This window comes from Stenella coeruleoalba, assembly GCF_951394435.1.
Source record: "Stenella coeruleoalba genome assembly, chromosome: 4".
Classification (NCBI taxonomy): domain Eukaryota; kingdom Metazoa; phylum Chordata; class Mammalia; order Artiodactyla; family Delphinidae; genus Stenella; species Stenella coeruleoalba.
The window spans coordinates 127,861,829-127,875,789 of NC_137149.1; the positions used below are offsets into that span (position 1 = coordinate 127,861,829).

Here is a 13,961-nt window from a genome sequence, read left to right on the forward strand (position 1 = left end):
GGCATTGGACTAGTTTCTGCGTATTCAGCAATGAACCAAATAGACACGGATGCCACCTTCTGGGGAAGTAACAGTAAAAAAGAAAGTAATATACTGTTGATCAGATGGTGCTGTGTTCTATAGGAAAAATAAGACAGAGTGCAAGGACTAGGGAGTGCTGGGCTGTGGCCTTCTTAAACTGGATGGTCAAGGATAGATTCACTGGTAATGTGATATTTGAGCTGAAACGTGCAAGAAGGAAGGGAGCAAGACGTGGATATCTGAAAGGAATAGGAATTGTAGACAGAGTGAAGAGCAAGAGCAAAGGTCTTGAGGAGACAAGATGCTTGTGGTGTTGAAGGAGCAGCAAGGAGGCCAGTGTGGTTGGAACTGAGGGGTCAAAGAGCAGAGTGGTAGGAGTTGAGGACAGAGGTTCATGGGGCAGGGAAGACCAACCCCCATGAAGGTGTTAGACTCTGGGCTATGTGTAAAGACAGTTGAGGAGCTGTGAGTATAGGTATAAAATCTGATTCATGTTTAAGGGGACTGTTCCAGCTGCTGTGTTGACTAGGGCCTGAAAGGAGGCAAGGACAGAAGAATGGAGTCTGATTATTGTGAAGATTCAGGGAAGAAGTGCAGATGAGCTGGATCAGGGTGTGACTGATGTAGAAAGTGAGACGTGGCCAGACTCCAGGGGGAAAGGCTACCAAAAAAAAAGAATTACCATTTTCTCAGAAACAAATGGACATTTCTCCAAAGTAGACATACAGATGGCCAACAAACACATGAAAAGGTACTCAATCACTAACCATTAAGGAAATACAAATCAAAACCACAATGAGGTATCACCTCACACCTGTCAGAATGGCCATCATCAAAAAATCTAGAAACAATAAATGCTGGAGAGAGTGTGGAGAAAAGGGAACACTCTTGCACTGCTGGTTGGTGGGAATGTGAATTGGTACAGCCACTATGGAGAACAGTATGGAGGTTCCTTAAAAAACTACAAATAGAACTACCATATGACCCAGCAATCCCACGACTGGGCATATACCCTGAGAAAACCATAATTCAAAAAGAGTCATGTACCACAATGTTCATTGCAGCTCTATTTAAAATAGCCAGAACGTGGAAGCAACCTAAGTGTTCTTTGACCGATGAATGGATAAAGAAGATGTGGCACATATATACAATGGAATATTGCTCAGCCATAAAAAGAAACGAAATTGAGTTATTTGTAATGAGCTGGATGGACCTAGAGTCTGTCATACAGAGTGAAGTAAGTCAGAAAGAGAAAAACAAATACCATATGCTAACGGACATATATGGAATCTAAAAAAACGATACTGACGAATCTAGTGGCAGGGCAGGAATAAAGATGCAGACATAGAGAATGGACTTGAGGACGCAGAAGGGGAAGGGGAAGCTGGGATGAAGTGATAGAGTAGCATCGACATATATACACTACCAAATGTAAAATAGATAGCTAGTGGGAAGCAGCTGCATAGCACAGGGAGATCAGCTCTATACTTTTTGACCACCTGGAGGGGTGGGATAGGGAGGGTGGGAGGGAGGCTCAAGAGGGAGCGGATATGGGGATATATGTATACGTATAGCTGATTCACTTTGTTGTGCAGCAGAAACTAACACAACATTGTAAAGCAGTTATACTCCAATGAAGAGATATATATATATATATGTATATATATATATATAAAACAACACTGAGAGTAGCAGTTGGAGGAAGACAGGAGATTTTGAGATGTTACATTTGACATTCCTCTTAGACAGCCAAGTATGGATACATCTAAGCAGTTGGAGCTTCAAGTCAGAATTCAGGTGAGATGTCCAAGCTAGAATTATATATTTGTGAGTCATCAAATGATATTTGGATGGCACTTAAACCATGAGACTGAATGAGATCACAAAAGCATAGCAATTCTCATATTTTACACTCTTCATATTATTTATGTGGATTTTATCTATTGATATTTACTGTATTAGAGATTTTGCTTATTTGGATTATATTCATAGACATTTATCATATTAGAAACTCAAACAAGAAATGTTTAAAACAGAAGAGTACATAAGCACACATACCATTAACTGTCAAAAGATTGTGTCATATAGCTTCTAGAAAATTCTACCGTATGCTTGTAAGAGAGAGGGGAACAGACAGGAATTCCCTGGCGGTCCAGTGGTTAGGACTCTACACTTTCACTTCCAAGGGCCTGGGTTCAATCCCTGGTCGGGGACCTAAGATCCCCCAAGCCACGCGCCGCCCCCCCCAAAAGAAAAAGAGAAGGAAACAGACAAATAATATTTTAGTATTAATATGAAAATAAAGTTGTCTTCGCCCTGTGCTAGATGCTACAAAGGGTGCAAAGGCAAAAGTTATCAGGGACTTCCAGGAGACTCCAGACCAAACTTTGAAAAGTGTGATTGATGGAATAAATCAACAGATGTGAAAGTACTTGGCCATGAAGTGTTGGTCTTGATGGATTCATACAGAGCTTTATGATTATTGTTCATACAATATTGCTAATTTTCTAGCTCAGTGCATGGCAAATTGATATGTTAGCTGAGAGTCAAAATCATTTAGCTCCAAGAATTTTACATATCATATGTTTCATCTGCTTGGCCACACTTACCATCAAATAACACTTTTTAAACTATTAATCAAAATCAATAGGCTTATGGCGCTACATCTGGTACCAAAAGCACGTGATGTTTGTTATTCCTGCTCAGAATCGCAAATGTAAAGTTATTACATTGAGAGCGCACACCATGTAAGTGTGTAATGCTGCAAATATCCACCATAATTATAGCAATGAACAGTAGAAATAGCGGAACCTTCTTAAGCACAGATTCCACATCATTTCCATCTTTGCATTCTCTGTAGCAACCAGCACAGTGCAAAAAGATTCTAAGGTCAATGTAAAAAAACGTAAAAAAAATAAAATAAAAATGGCCTAAGGAAATAAGAAATAAGGTTCTTGGCTTTGAAAACTTTCAATCAAAATAAATAGAGACAGAAAAGGTACACTCAGGAAACAATTGAAAAAAATAATTGCTGAGTCCAAATATGAAAATATTAATTAATTTAGTAAATATTTATTGGATTTTTCTGTTTATGTTCCATGGATTTAAATCTTGAGAGCATTCTGAATAGTAGAGTTGTAAAATACAAAGTAAGAATATTAGTTTAAAATTGTCTTAAATATCAGCCTTCCAGTGTGAATGGAAGACATGAATATATAAAAGTCATATGTCTGTATTCATTTAGTGGAATAAAACGGGCCTTTTGTTAGGAAACAGAAAGTTATCTTTGATTTCAAAGAGGCAGGGTCGCCTCCATAAAGGGAAGCAGTTTCTCAGGGTAATAGCCTGATCTGTGTGAATTATGGACTTCTTCACTAAAAAAGTTTAGTCTAAACCATTCCTATAAGTGATATTGTAGATGATGATCTTTTAGAAAGGAAGATGACTTAGAGCTGTATACCAAGTTATTATGTGGAAGGATGTCAGGGACAAAGCATGAAAGGATTTGAGGCCCAGTCTGAGAATATTGGATTTGATTGGACAGTAAATAACCATTATATACATTCTAGAACAGAACATTGATATGACGAACATAATGTTTACAAAAGATTACTTTAACAGCCCTATGTAGCCTGAAAGAAGTCGAGAAAGCTTTGCAAATAAGAGAAATAAAGAATTTTAAGTGTGTCCAAGCATCCTTGCACATTGCTGTAGTGATTTGGGAAATACATCTCCAAAATAGCTGTGGATTAAAAGAAGGGATCACCTCTGACTTTTGGTTGGTCGGGAAAATGATTTAGAGAACATAAAATTTTAAGAGTTGTTTGCAGTTATTCATTTTTTTCAGTAAACTAGGATCTCAATATAAGCACTAAAGAAAGTATGAAAGCACATTTTTCTCCATCAAGAAATTTCCTGAGTAATGTGATGAATGTTATGATAGAGGAATTAGTAGTGGGCTTTAAGAATACAGAAAGTAACATTTAAATCAATGTTTTAAGCCATTTGTCTTCCTTCTCAAAATGCTTCAGGGACATAATACATTCTATCATGAACAGTGACCTCGGTGGTGGTGAATCTCAAGGAGGGGAGCACTCCCCAGAGGAGGAACGGAGGTGGGTCACAGATAGTTAGAACAGTTGGGAAATAGCCCAGGCAATTCTGATACATCCTACTAGGGAGGGCAGTCTGAACCCTTGGAGTCTCTTGACAACACTATGCTTGCTACAGAAGGATGGCTGTTTCCCTTAGAACTCTTCACCCAGAGAACATTCTGGGGTTTTGTCTGTTTGTTTTGTTTTTGTTTGCATTTACTTGTTTATGTCTGATATATTTGCTCTAAAAATTTACTTTCCTCCTTCTCCCAGCCCTCCTTTTTCTTCTCTGGGGTCGGGCGGGGGGCGGTTGCTAGAGATAAAAGGAAAGTCATCTAAAGAAATAATTACTGGTCTCTGTCTTTGTGAATATAGGTTTCTTATCAGCCTCTCTGGGGCCAAAAAAGTTTTGCTTCCTCTGTTAGTTACAGTTTCATAGGAGGTTGAAGCAGAGTCCCATGCTTAGGGATGGCTTATCTGAGATAGTATCTCCCACCCATGGTTCACTCGTTAGGAACATGGCAACGTGCTCTCTGTGTCTCTCTTCTCTCCTTCTGTCCAGAGAAGTGTTGGTTCTGTAAAGGATCATGAGCTGAATCTAATTATCATGGATTAATAGATCTATGATCTCTGGATCCACTTATTTATAAATTGCTTATTCATAAATCAGACATCAACTTATTTATAAAGTATCCTCATACTTTATAAGCAGGTGTTTGCATCGTTTTGCCAGAAACAAACATCTCTTTTTGCCTTATGAAATTAGATGCTGTAACATATTTTATTTTATTTAAAGTTGCCTTTACTTAAAAGCCAGAAGATAATTTGCTTTTTATTGATCGAAAATCAACCCGGGCAACAGAAATACAAAGCCATTCAGCTTGTCATAGGTGATTTGCTATAGGAGGAACCTATCTCTAGCACGCGGATAATCCGTTTCCACAAAGAAAGTACAAACTTTGTTTCCTAAGTAGTCTTTAACTGGAACTGAAATGTAGTCTATAATTGTACAATATAATCATATTATATATAAATGGAAGTAAGTAATCACAAGTTAAACAAGGTTCATTGTAAAGATAAAGCTAAAAATAGTTTTACAAAAATGTTTGTTCAGAACGTTTTGGAACCGTGTGCATGGCCTCATGTTTTGCAAATAAAAAAAGAATCTCATTTCTTATTTGATCATTTTCAAATATGTTTTCTTTTATTCCTTCTTAGTGTGCACTGGTATGTGAATGTACAGCCCCAGAAACTGTGAGCAGAAAAGATAACCTACCTTTTTTGAACGCAGGTATGTACCTCCCTTTTGGAAACTTACATTCATTTCATATGAACATACATTTTACTTTTCTGTGAACTCAATACTGAATCTGAGCAGCATTCTTACAGAACCATTGTAGACACTTATTAAATATTGGTAATCTTGGGAGTGGAGTCAGCAGAGTGGTGTTAGACTTGACAAGTCTGTAAGAAAGATATATAATATATATAAATACATGTATATAGCTTGGCTATATGGCAAAACAAATTCCTTTTAGCTTTTGGATTTTGTATCATCTGAAATGAGATATTAGAAGAGGGAGTATTAGAAATGTCAAGCTCTTAATTAGTTTGAGTTTTAGTTTATTTTAATGAAGTTGTTAAAACAGTATGTATATGGATTCAGTAGGAAAAATTCATATACACATTTGTACATTCCTGAGTGTGTGTGTACATGTGTGTGTGTGTGTGTGTGTGTGTGTGTGTGTGTGTGTAGTGTTACTTATAGTAATATATTTGAATTTCAACAAGGAACTAAACAATGTGATAAATGATGACTTTGAGACATCTGGTAAAATTACAAAATATGTGATAATATGTATCTATAAATTATGGAACTGATTTTTGAATGATAACATAAATTCTGTTACCAGTAGTGATAATAATGGCAAATAAGTGGCAGGCGAGATGCCACTCATATGCCTTGCCTTACCTTGCTTTCTGATGTGTGCTATGAAGAAGGCAGTATTATTATCTCCGTTTTACAGGTGAGGAAATTGCTCAAGGTCACTACCTAGTGAATAGCAGGTCCAGAATTTAAATCCAGTTTTAATCCCAAGGCCTTTGCTCTTAATTACCAGGTCATGCTATTACTAAAAAGCCATTAATTAAAAAGTTGGTGTAACAATAGAATAAACCTTAATATTTTTCTAGCCTTCTATGTTGTACATTTCAACAGTGACATGGATAGCATGATAATCAGATTAATGAGTGATACAAAGTTCAAAGGCTTACTAATACATAACCCCTAAACTATTAGCAATTTTCCCCTGCAGGAAGCCACTAATAATCAGGGATGGAGAAAGACAGGCAACTTTTTGACTCAAAGAACTCAAAATAAAATATAGCAATAAAAAACCCATTAAATGTACTTATTAGAATGAAGGATTAAACCAAAGAAGAGCAGCTGTTTCTCAACCTATGACCAAGTGACGTGTTTTTTAAAAATTTTTATTAAGGATGTAATGCCAGGAGGGACATGCATTAAACAGTGAAGGGGCTACCTGGACGCCTAGACCAGCCATGTACCATAAGGTACTTGATCAGTTATCCGTGTGGATAAACTAACTAATGTAACCTCAAAGGGTCTTCCTCACATATATTTTTTTCACCTGAAAGTTGACCAAACCTTTAGTCCTTTATTTCAATATATCCAGATAATCTATTTAATTTACCAGATGTCAATTTTGAGAAATAAAATTGAATGTGGGAGATACTACATTCATGTTAAATGCAGTTTGAGTGAATCAAATTATCATCAGAATCATCTACACTGTAATTATAAGACACTTTTAAGTGATTCACCCATGTGAACCTTGTAATTTTTTTATGCCCACAAAGAGAAATGCCATTTTAAAAAACTGATTGGTTTAATATAAATTTCAAAGAGAAAGAGAAAAATGGCTCCCGGAGTAAGAAAATATATCACCTAAGGAAGAAGAGACAAAGGGAACACAGTGAAAAGTAAATCTGCACCTCCTAATTCTTGTGCCATAAAATCTGCAAGGCATGAGTCTTTGAAGCGTACTAACTCTTCCAAATTACTAGGGTACAATTCCTAAGATATGAACCGTAATATGACAAAAAGTGATATGGAAGTGATGGAAGCAGCTGCACTCTGCAATTTAAATATACTCAGTGGAGTGAAAGATGATTGATTACTGCTTTTCCCTTTTCCTGGAGGTGACAGTTTTGGTGGTGATTCTCCACTTAGGTCTGATGATATTTCTCAATGTCCCTAGTCCAGGCAATCCGGAAGTGCCTGGAATATATTTGCCACCAATATTTTCTATGAGCCTTCTTATATCAGGGAAAGACAAGGCTAAATGACAGTCAAATGTTATAAAAGCTAGATTTTTTTAAAAAGTTATTTTAAAGTACAACTAAGTGCTCTATATGAAATGTTTCTGTTCCATATCTAAGCGTGTTGTGCACATACAGCATATGTAGCTAGACTATGCGCCTATGACTTTGGTTTGTGTGTACCTTGGTCTTTTTTTCTATTTATTGTCTAAACTCAGCAACCTTGGAATTAATCCACTCTATTCCCCTCTGGTAGTTTTTCAAACTCTTCAGGTGAAGGGAGTTATTGACATTCTTCTCAAGTCTCTGTATTCGTGTATTATGTGGAACTTGCCAGTCTCAAGTGAGTGATGAAGTTCTTCCTGAGTGAGTGCAAAAGGATATCATAGCTCATAGCTGGTCCTCACTATTCTATTTATATCTCTAGAGGTTTAATGCATGACTTGGGAAATTCACTTATCTATTGTGAGACTACAAAGAAAAAGCTCTTCCCCCTCGGGCCTCACCTTTTTCATGCCCTGTTTGCCTCTCAAGTTGAATGTGTATGTTGGGAGCCTGGGGAGTTGAGGGCAGGAGGAGAAAGAGATGAGAAAAAGGAGAGGGGGCAGAATTTACAATTCCATAAAAAAGGTATATAAGTACCTTAGTTATAGGAGAAAACAAATTCCTTTCAGCTGTTGGCTTTTATATTCTCTGAAACAGGAAACGCACTAGAAGGTACAGTATTAGAATTGTGAGGTTCTCATTTTGCTTAATTTTTTAATTCTGTAGTTCATCAAATAAAGTTGTTAAAATAACAGATTTACCCATTTAATTATTTGTTTATTCATTTAAGCAAATGGTAGTGAAAGCACTTAGCACTCTTTGTTGTTGAGGTATTGTTTGGGGGATGGGGGTAGGGGAAGTTATTTTTGAACAGAGGGAAGTGTAGACAGCAGAGTCTCTTATCTGGTCACGGAGTTGGGTGTCCTACTAAGTCTCATCAACTGAGGTGCCTTGCCTACAGCAGAACAAGAACAAATGTGCTCTGGTGGTCTTAATATCAGAGCACTGGACAGACTCTTCTGAAGAACTGGTGTCACAGCCTAAATTTGCTAACCAGCAGTGTGACCCTGCCAGACAAGTCAGCCTCTTTGGACATCAATTCTTTTGCAATGAGCAAATTGACCTGGACAGTCTTTGATTTCCTTTTTGGCTCTCAATGTCTGAAGTCTGTAGAGCATAGTTTAGCTTTTGCTATGTCTTCCTTCGTTTTAGAAATACTTCGTGAAACTATTCATTTTCATCAGTCTCACGTGGAGTCACATATCTATTCTTTGTCACTTACAGTTGTCTTTCTCAGGAGTTATTTATTTTTAATAAGCCTGACCACAAATAAGCTTTTTAAACATTTTTGTCAAGGAGACAATTCTCTCTAGATTTCCTGAATCTCCCAATTTTCCTTGTAAAAGTACAATGCTACAGAATACTTCAGTCCATGGACTTTGATATTATTATGCCCAGTCTGAGGAGCTAATGGGCCCTGTCACCAAGTTTCCTATTATCTTCACATTTCAAGTGAGTTTCCCCCTGTCAGCAAGCATTCGATCTGATACAGCATCTTTCTTGGTTGAATTCCATACTGCTTGAGTCATGAAATTATCCTTGATAGTTTTTAAAGACGACTTTCATGCTTTACATTAAAGTGTGTGTGTCCATTGCCCTCACAGAGGGTGTATCTGACAACGATGATTTCCATGACTGTGTAAGTTAGAATCTAAGCCACAATGCGGGGACTACTCTGCTTTCAGCCCTAAACACAGGCAATTTCCCTCCTGTTTGGAGAATTTATTGGTGTTTTTCTTCTTGCCTCACAGATAAATTGCAATTTTTCTCGAAATAGTCCACTATATCTTTGATTCTTTTTCCCCCAATAGGATTAAGCCATCTACTACTATTGCCGTACGGAAGATGCCTAATTGTGTGCTATTTAAGAAGAAACGTTGCTTATTTACTTCTGTGTCTCCAGGGCCAGAATACAATAGGCACTCAGTAAATATTTGTCAAATGACTAATAATGGGTATATCTTATCGTTTGAATTGACGCTTCAGGTAACAGAAAACTGCACTGTTATTCTTCTCTCCGTGAGAAAGATGTTCAAATTGAATCATTTAGGTTTGAAATGAAAGAATTTATTACTCTCCCTAAAAATTACTATGAAATTCTCATTTTAAGTTTTTTCCTGCCTCCTATGGCGCTGTAGACTTTAACTGCCTTTCACAATACCACACAGTTGAAATGAATATTGGGTGACATTCTCCTCACTACCACCTCATGTAAAGCAAGGCATGACAGAATATTTTAGGAGATATTCTGAGAGACATTGAAAAATAGTTCCCTCTATATTCATTTTGAGTCCTGAGGAACTCCAGCCAAAAAACAAATCCCATTTTCCCCGTTTTTTCTTTTCATTCAACTACCTTGTCAAATCTTAGATCATATCAATTTATGCTAACAAAGATATCTCTGTTGTGTTTTCTCCATACTAGTTTAAATAGATTTTGCCCTTGTATTTATAACTCCATGATGTGTAAAATATGGGACCATCTTGGCTTATAACATTGGCCCTTTATCCTTTGTACTTACTTACTCACCAGATTTCTTTGCCCTTTGCTGTTTTAACAAATCCAATGGAGTCCATTGTCTACTGAAAAAAAACAAACACACACACACAACCTAAAAGTCGAGAGTTATGTTTTATTTGGCGGATATTCTTAGGACTTCAAGCCCCCGGAGGTAGGACTCTCAGATCACTCTGAGGAACTGCTCCAAAGAGGCGAGGCGGTAGCCAAGATATATAGGAGTTTTTGCAACAAAGAGCAGGTAGTCGGAACATCAACAGATTATTGGTAATTAAAGAAAACCAGACATCTCAAGCTAATGAAATTAGCGCTTTTCTATGTATGGGAAGATGCAAAGTCTGGGCTCATTGAGATCGTTCCTTTGATGTGCACCTCAGCTATCTGGGGCCAGTATCCTGCATTTTCTTATCCTGAATCTCCTCAGGGTGTGCCAGCAGGGTGGCTATAGCAGTTGACAGCTAGATGGCAGGCATTCTTTGCTTCCATCCCAAGTTCCCTCGGGGTTCTCCCTCTGGGAGGCTGTAATGTGATGACTGGATGGCTGCAACATCTTCTGTTTACTAATATGGAAGGTGGCATTCTCAGTTCACACCATTAACCTTGCTCTTTTGGAATTTTCATGTTTTCATTACCGTGTATTAACATATTTATGGTGTTAAGTAGCTTCAATGGAAGAGTGAATTTCACTTCCTAGTAATCAAAGAAATCATCTCTTAGACACCTTTAAAAACTTCAGCTGTCTTCCTGTTGTAAGTTTATTACCCCCTCCACTGCCCACCTTAGGTAAACTAGAAGAAAAATAAAGGCAAGAAGAGGATATAGTTAAAAGGTTAACATTTTGTGGACAAATGTGAGCAGGGCTTTCTCTCGGCTGTGGTTTTCCTTCTTTTATTCTGATGCCTGTGCTCTCTCTTGAAGAGAAGTTTTTAGTTATGTCCTTCCCTCTTGCATTTTCCCCTCTCAATTTACACAGTTGTCAGGGCCCTAACTGTTCACCTATTAGGGAAAGTAATGATGAGAAACATCTGAGGTGTAAGGTTTAAGCTCATTTCTGTGGAATGTTTGCATATACTGGGCACTGTGCTAGGTACAGGAGATAACATGAGGACAAAGAAAACTGTACAGTCATGGCCTTCACAAGTTTACATTCTAATGGGGGACACAGAGCAGTAAACAGACAATTATAGCACAACTGATAAGAACCATGATAGAGATGGGGATGGGGAGTACAAAAGAGGAACAACTGTAGGGAGGGAGCAGAGGGAAGTCAAGAAGGGCTTCCTGGAGGAGGTGCTTGCTGAGCTGAGTTTATAGGATGATTATCTGTAGCCAGGAAAAAGGAGCGTTCCTTTGAGGTGCAGGGAATACCTTGAACAGAGGCAAATTGGCAAGAAACAACTTGAGTTCCATGAACCGCAGGTCATTCCAGGCTGCTCAGCATGAAATAGGAACCAGAAAAGGACACTTTTGTAGATCTGTCCTTTACTTTAATGACTGAATTAGAATGAACAGGGAAAATCATTCAAACTAGAGTGAATGAAGCAAATCTCTTTTCTGACCACCCAAAACCAAAGCTCCAAATTCTACACATTGAACTCGCCAGTTTTCACCAGTTGGAGACTGAATCCCCACAAAGATTATCTTTATGTTTTATTCTGCATCTGTAATAGTTTTTCTTGTTCTTGGCCTTGAATTGAAGATGGAAGGCCAGGAGCTTGTGGGTTTGGCTAGACTAGGGAAGCAGCACTTTGTCTGACTCAGCTTATATACTATTTCTATTCTTATTTGTTGTTCCTTTAAAAACAGCACAAACAATAACATAATTTAGATTTTATAACACAACTAAAGAAAAGTAATTTAAAATTCTGGGGGAATTTATTTTTTAATAGTTTGTTTCATCTGTATTATTTTAAAAGAGATCTTTCTTTGCTGTGTTTTCTGAGCTCCTGTCATGCTTTCTTACTTTCTCTTTTCTAAGCCTTGCTTAGGATAGTCTTTTAGTGATTTCTATTTAGGATTTTTAGTTCTCATCTAATCTTAAAAAGAGCCAATCTACATTTAAGATGTATGTATCTAAATCTAAGATATTTTCAACTACAAATGAGAGAATGTCATTATCTAATTGGCTTACACAGACTTATCTTTACTAAGCGTAATGTAGCATTTGGCGAATAGGCAATGCATGTACATTCGGCTGAATGATGAAACTATTAAACAACTGCATAATTAAAAGCTATAGAATGAATAGATTCTCTACAAGAATCTACAGTACATTAAAATAATGATTTTGTAAAGCTTGAAGCCAATGAAGTCAGATTCCATTTAAATACGTGACATCTACCACCTCCTGAAAGCAAGAAATTGCATGAAGATAATCACAGATGAGCTTATTCTGGAGAACTGTATTAAAGACAATCTTAATTGTCTGGCATTCTGATGATCCCCTCAACCCTGAATCCAGATTTCCAAAACTCCTTGTCTAATCCACTGATGTCGCCAACACAGACACAGAAAAGAGAAGATCATCCCTACGATATCACTCTGGTTTATCTTTTCTGCCCCAGGTTGCTTGAACAGCCATCCTTTTTTAATGTGTTGTCTGTGTTTTGGCTTTGTTGAACATTTCCTTGGCATCTTTACCTTGATAGTTCAGAACTGGAGCACTTGGCTTTCACAATTGCTGGAAAAGCAGGTGGTGTGCTACCATATTAAAAAGGCCTTTTACAGTGTCTGGAATAAATGATATGGAAATTTGAGTTGTGTTGCAATTTTAGGAGAAGAAAATCTGTCATTTACTTTCTGTCCCTGTGTTCACCTTAGAGGGTGGATCTCGGTGGGAATGTATTCATATCTGGACCATCTTAGAACTTTATCCTTGTTAAGTCATAATTAAGACTGTGGTGGTGTCCAAAATCTCTTCACTACTTTTCCCTTGGTAGAATCTGTCACGTGATATTTTTAGCAATTGTTTTGGCAAAAGCAGTGAAAAAAAATGAAGATAATACACACAGGGCTCTCTTTAAAAAGAACTTATAATAGATAAGTTAGATAGTTGTTTTTGCTGAGCTGAGCCTATTGTATGGTCAGAAATGCATCTCCTACATGAAGAAATACTTGACATCAGTGGAAAGCCAGAGCTGAAAGTGGTGGGCTCATTTACACAGCTGGAGTGTGTGTGCAGAATTGTTGAAACTGTATCTCTGCTATAGGGGAGAAGCATTTATAAAATGACAAAAGCGGGCTTCCCTGGTGGCGCAGTGGTTGAGAATCTGCCTGCTAATGCAGGGGACACGGCTTCGAGCCCTGGTCTGGGAGGATCCCACATGCTGCGGAGCAACTAGGCCCGTGAGCCACAACTACTGAGCCTGCGCATCTGGAGCCTGTGCTCTGCAACAAGAGAGGCCGCGATAGTGAGAGGCCCACGCACCGCGATGAAGAGTGGCCCCCGCTTGCCACAGCTAGAGATAGCCCTCGCACAGAAATGAAGACCCAACACAGCAAAAATAAATAAATTAAAAAAAAAATGACAAAAGCATTCATCATTTATGGCTCACTGTTCAATATTTGATACATGAATACCTTGCCTTCCTTTTATATGAGGATGGCAGAAATCTCCTCACTATGAACCCAGCAAAATTTTGAGTTGAGAACATCTTCTCTGGTCTGTTTGTAGCCGTTGGAACAAATTTCATGGTAATTAAAAGTCAGGCCATATATATATTTTTAATTTTCTAAGTCATAATCCATTATATGGCATTTTGAGAAACAGTAAGTGTTCTTGCTTTATACGTAGTAGGTATTCAATAAGCAATGCTACTGGATCAGACTTGGTTGTAAAGTGGATTCCACTATGTCTACATTGAGATCCTAATAGCTATGTGC

At 37.7% G+C, this 13,961-nt stretch overlaps 1 protein-coding gene across 11 annotated transcripts in view; it reads left to right on the forward strand.

The window, feature by feature from the left end:
* The window catches only part of INPP4B (inositol polyphosphate-4-phosphatase type II B), a 717,808-nt gene that overhangs the window by 508,332 nt on the left and 195,515 nt on the right, over positions 1-13,961 (forward strand). For all 11 annotated transcript variants that reach the window (XM_079920302.1, XM_079920301.1, XM_079920305.1 and 8 more), the window contains one exon: positions 5,334-5,406. In XM_079920302.1, the coding sequence (XP_079776428.1) occupies positions 5,334-5,406 (73 nt within the window). The remainder of the gene's footprint in view (positions 1-5,333; positions 5,407-13,961) is intronic.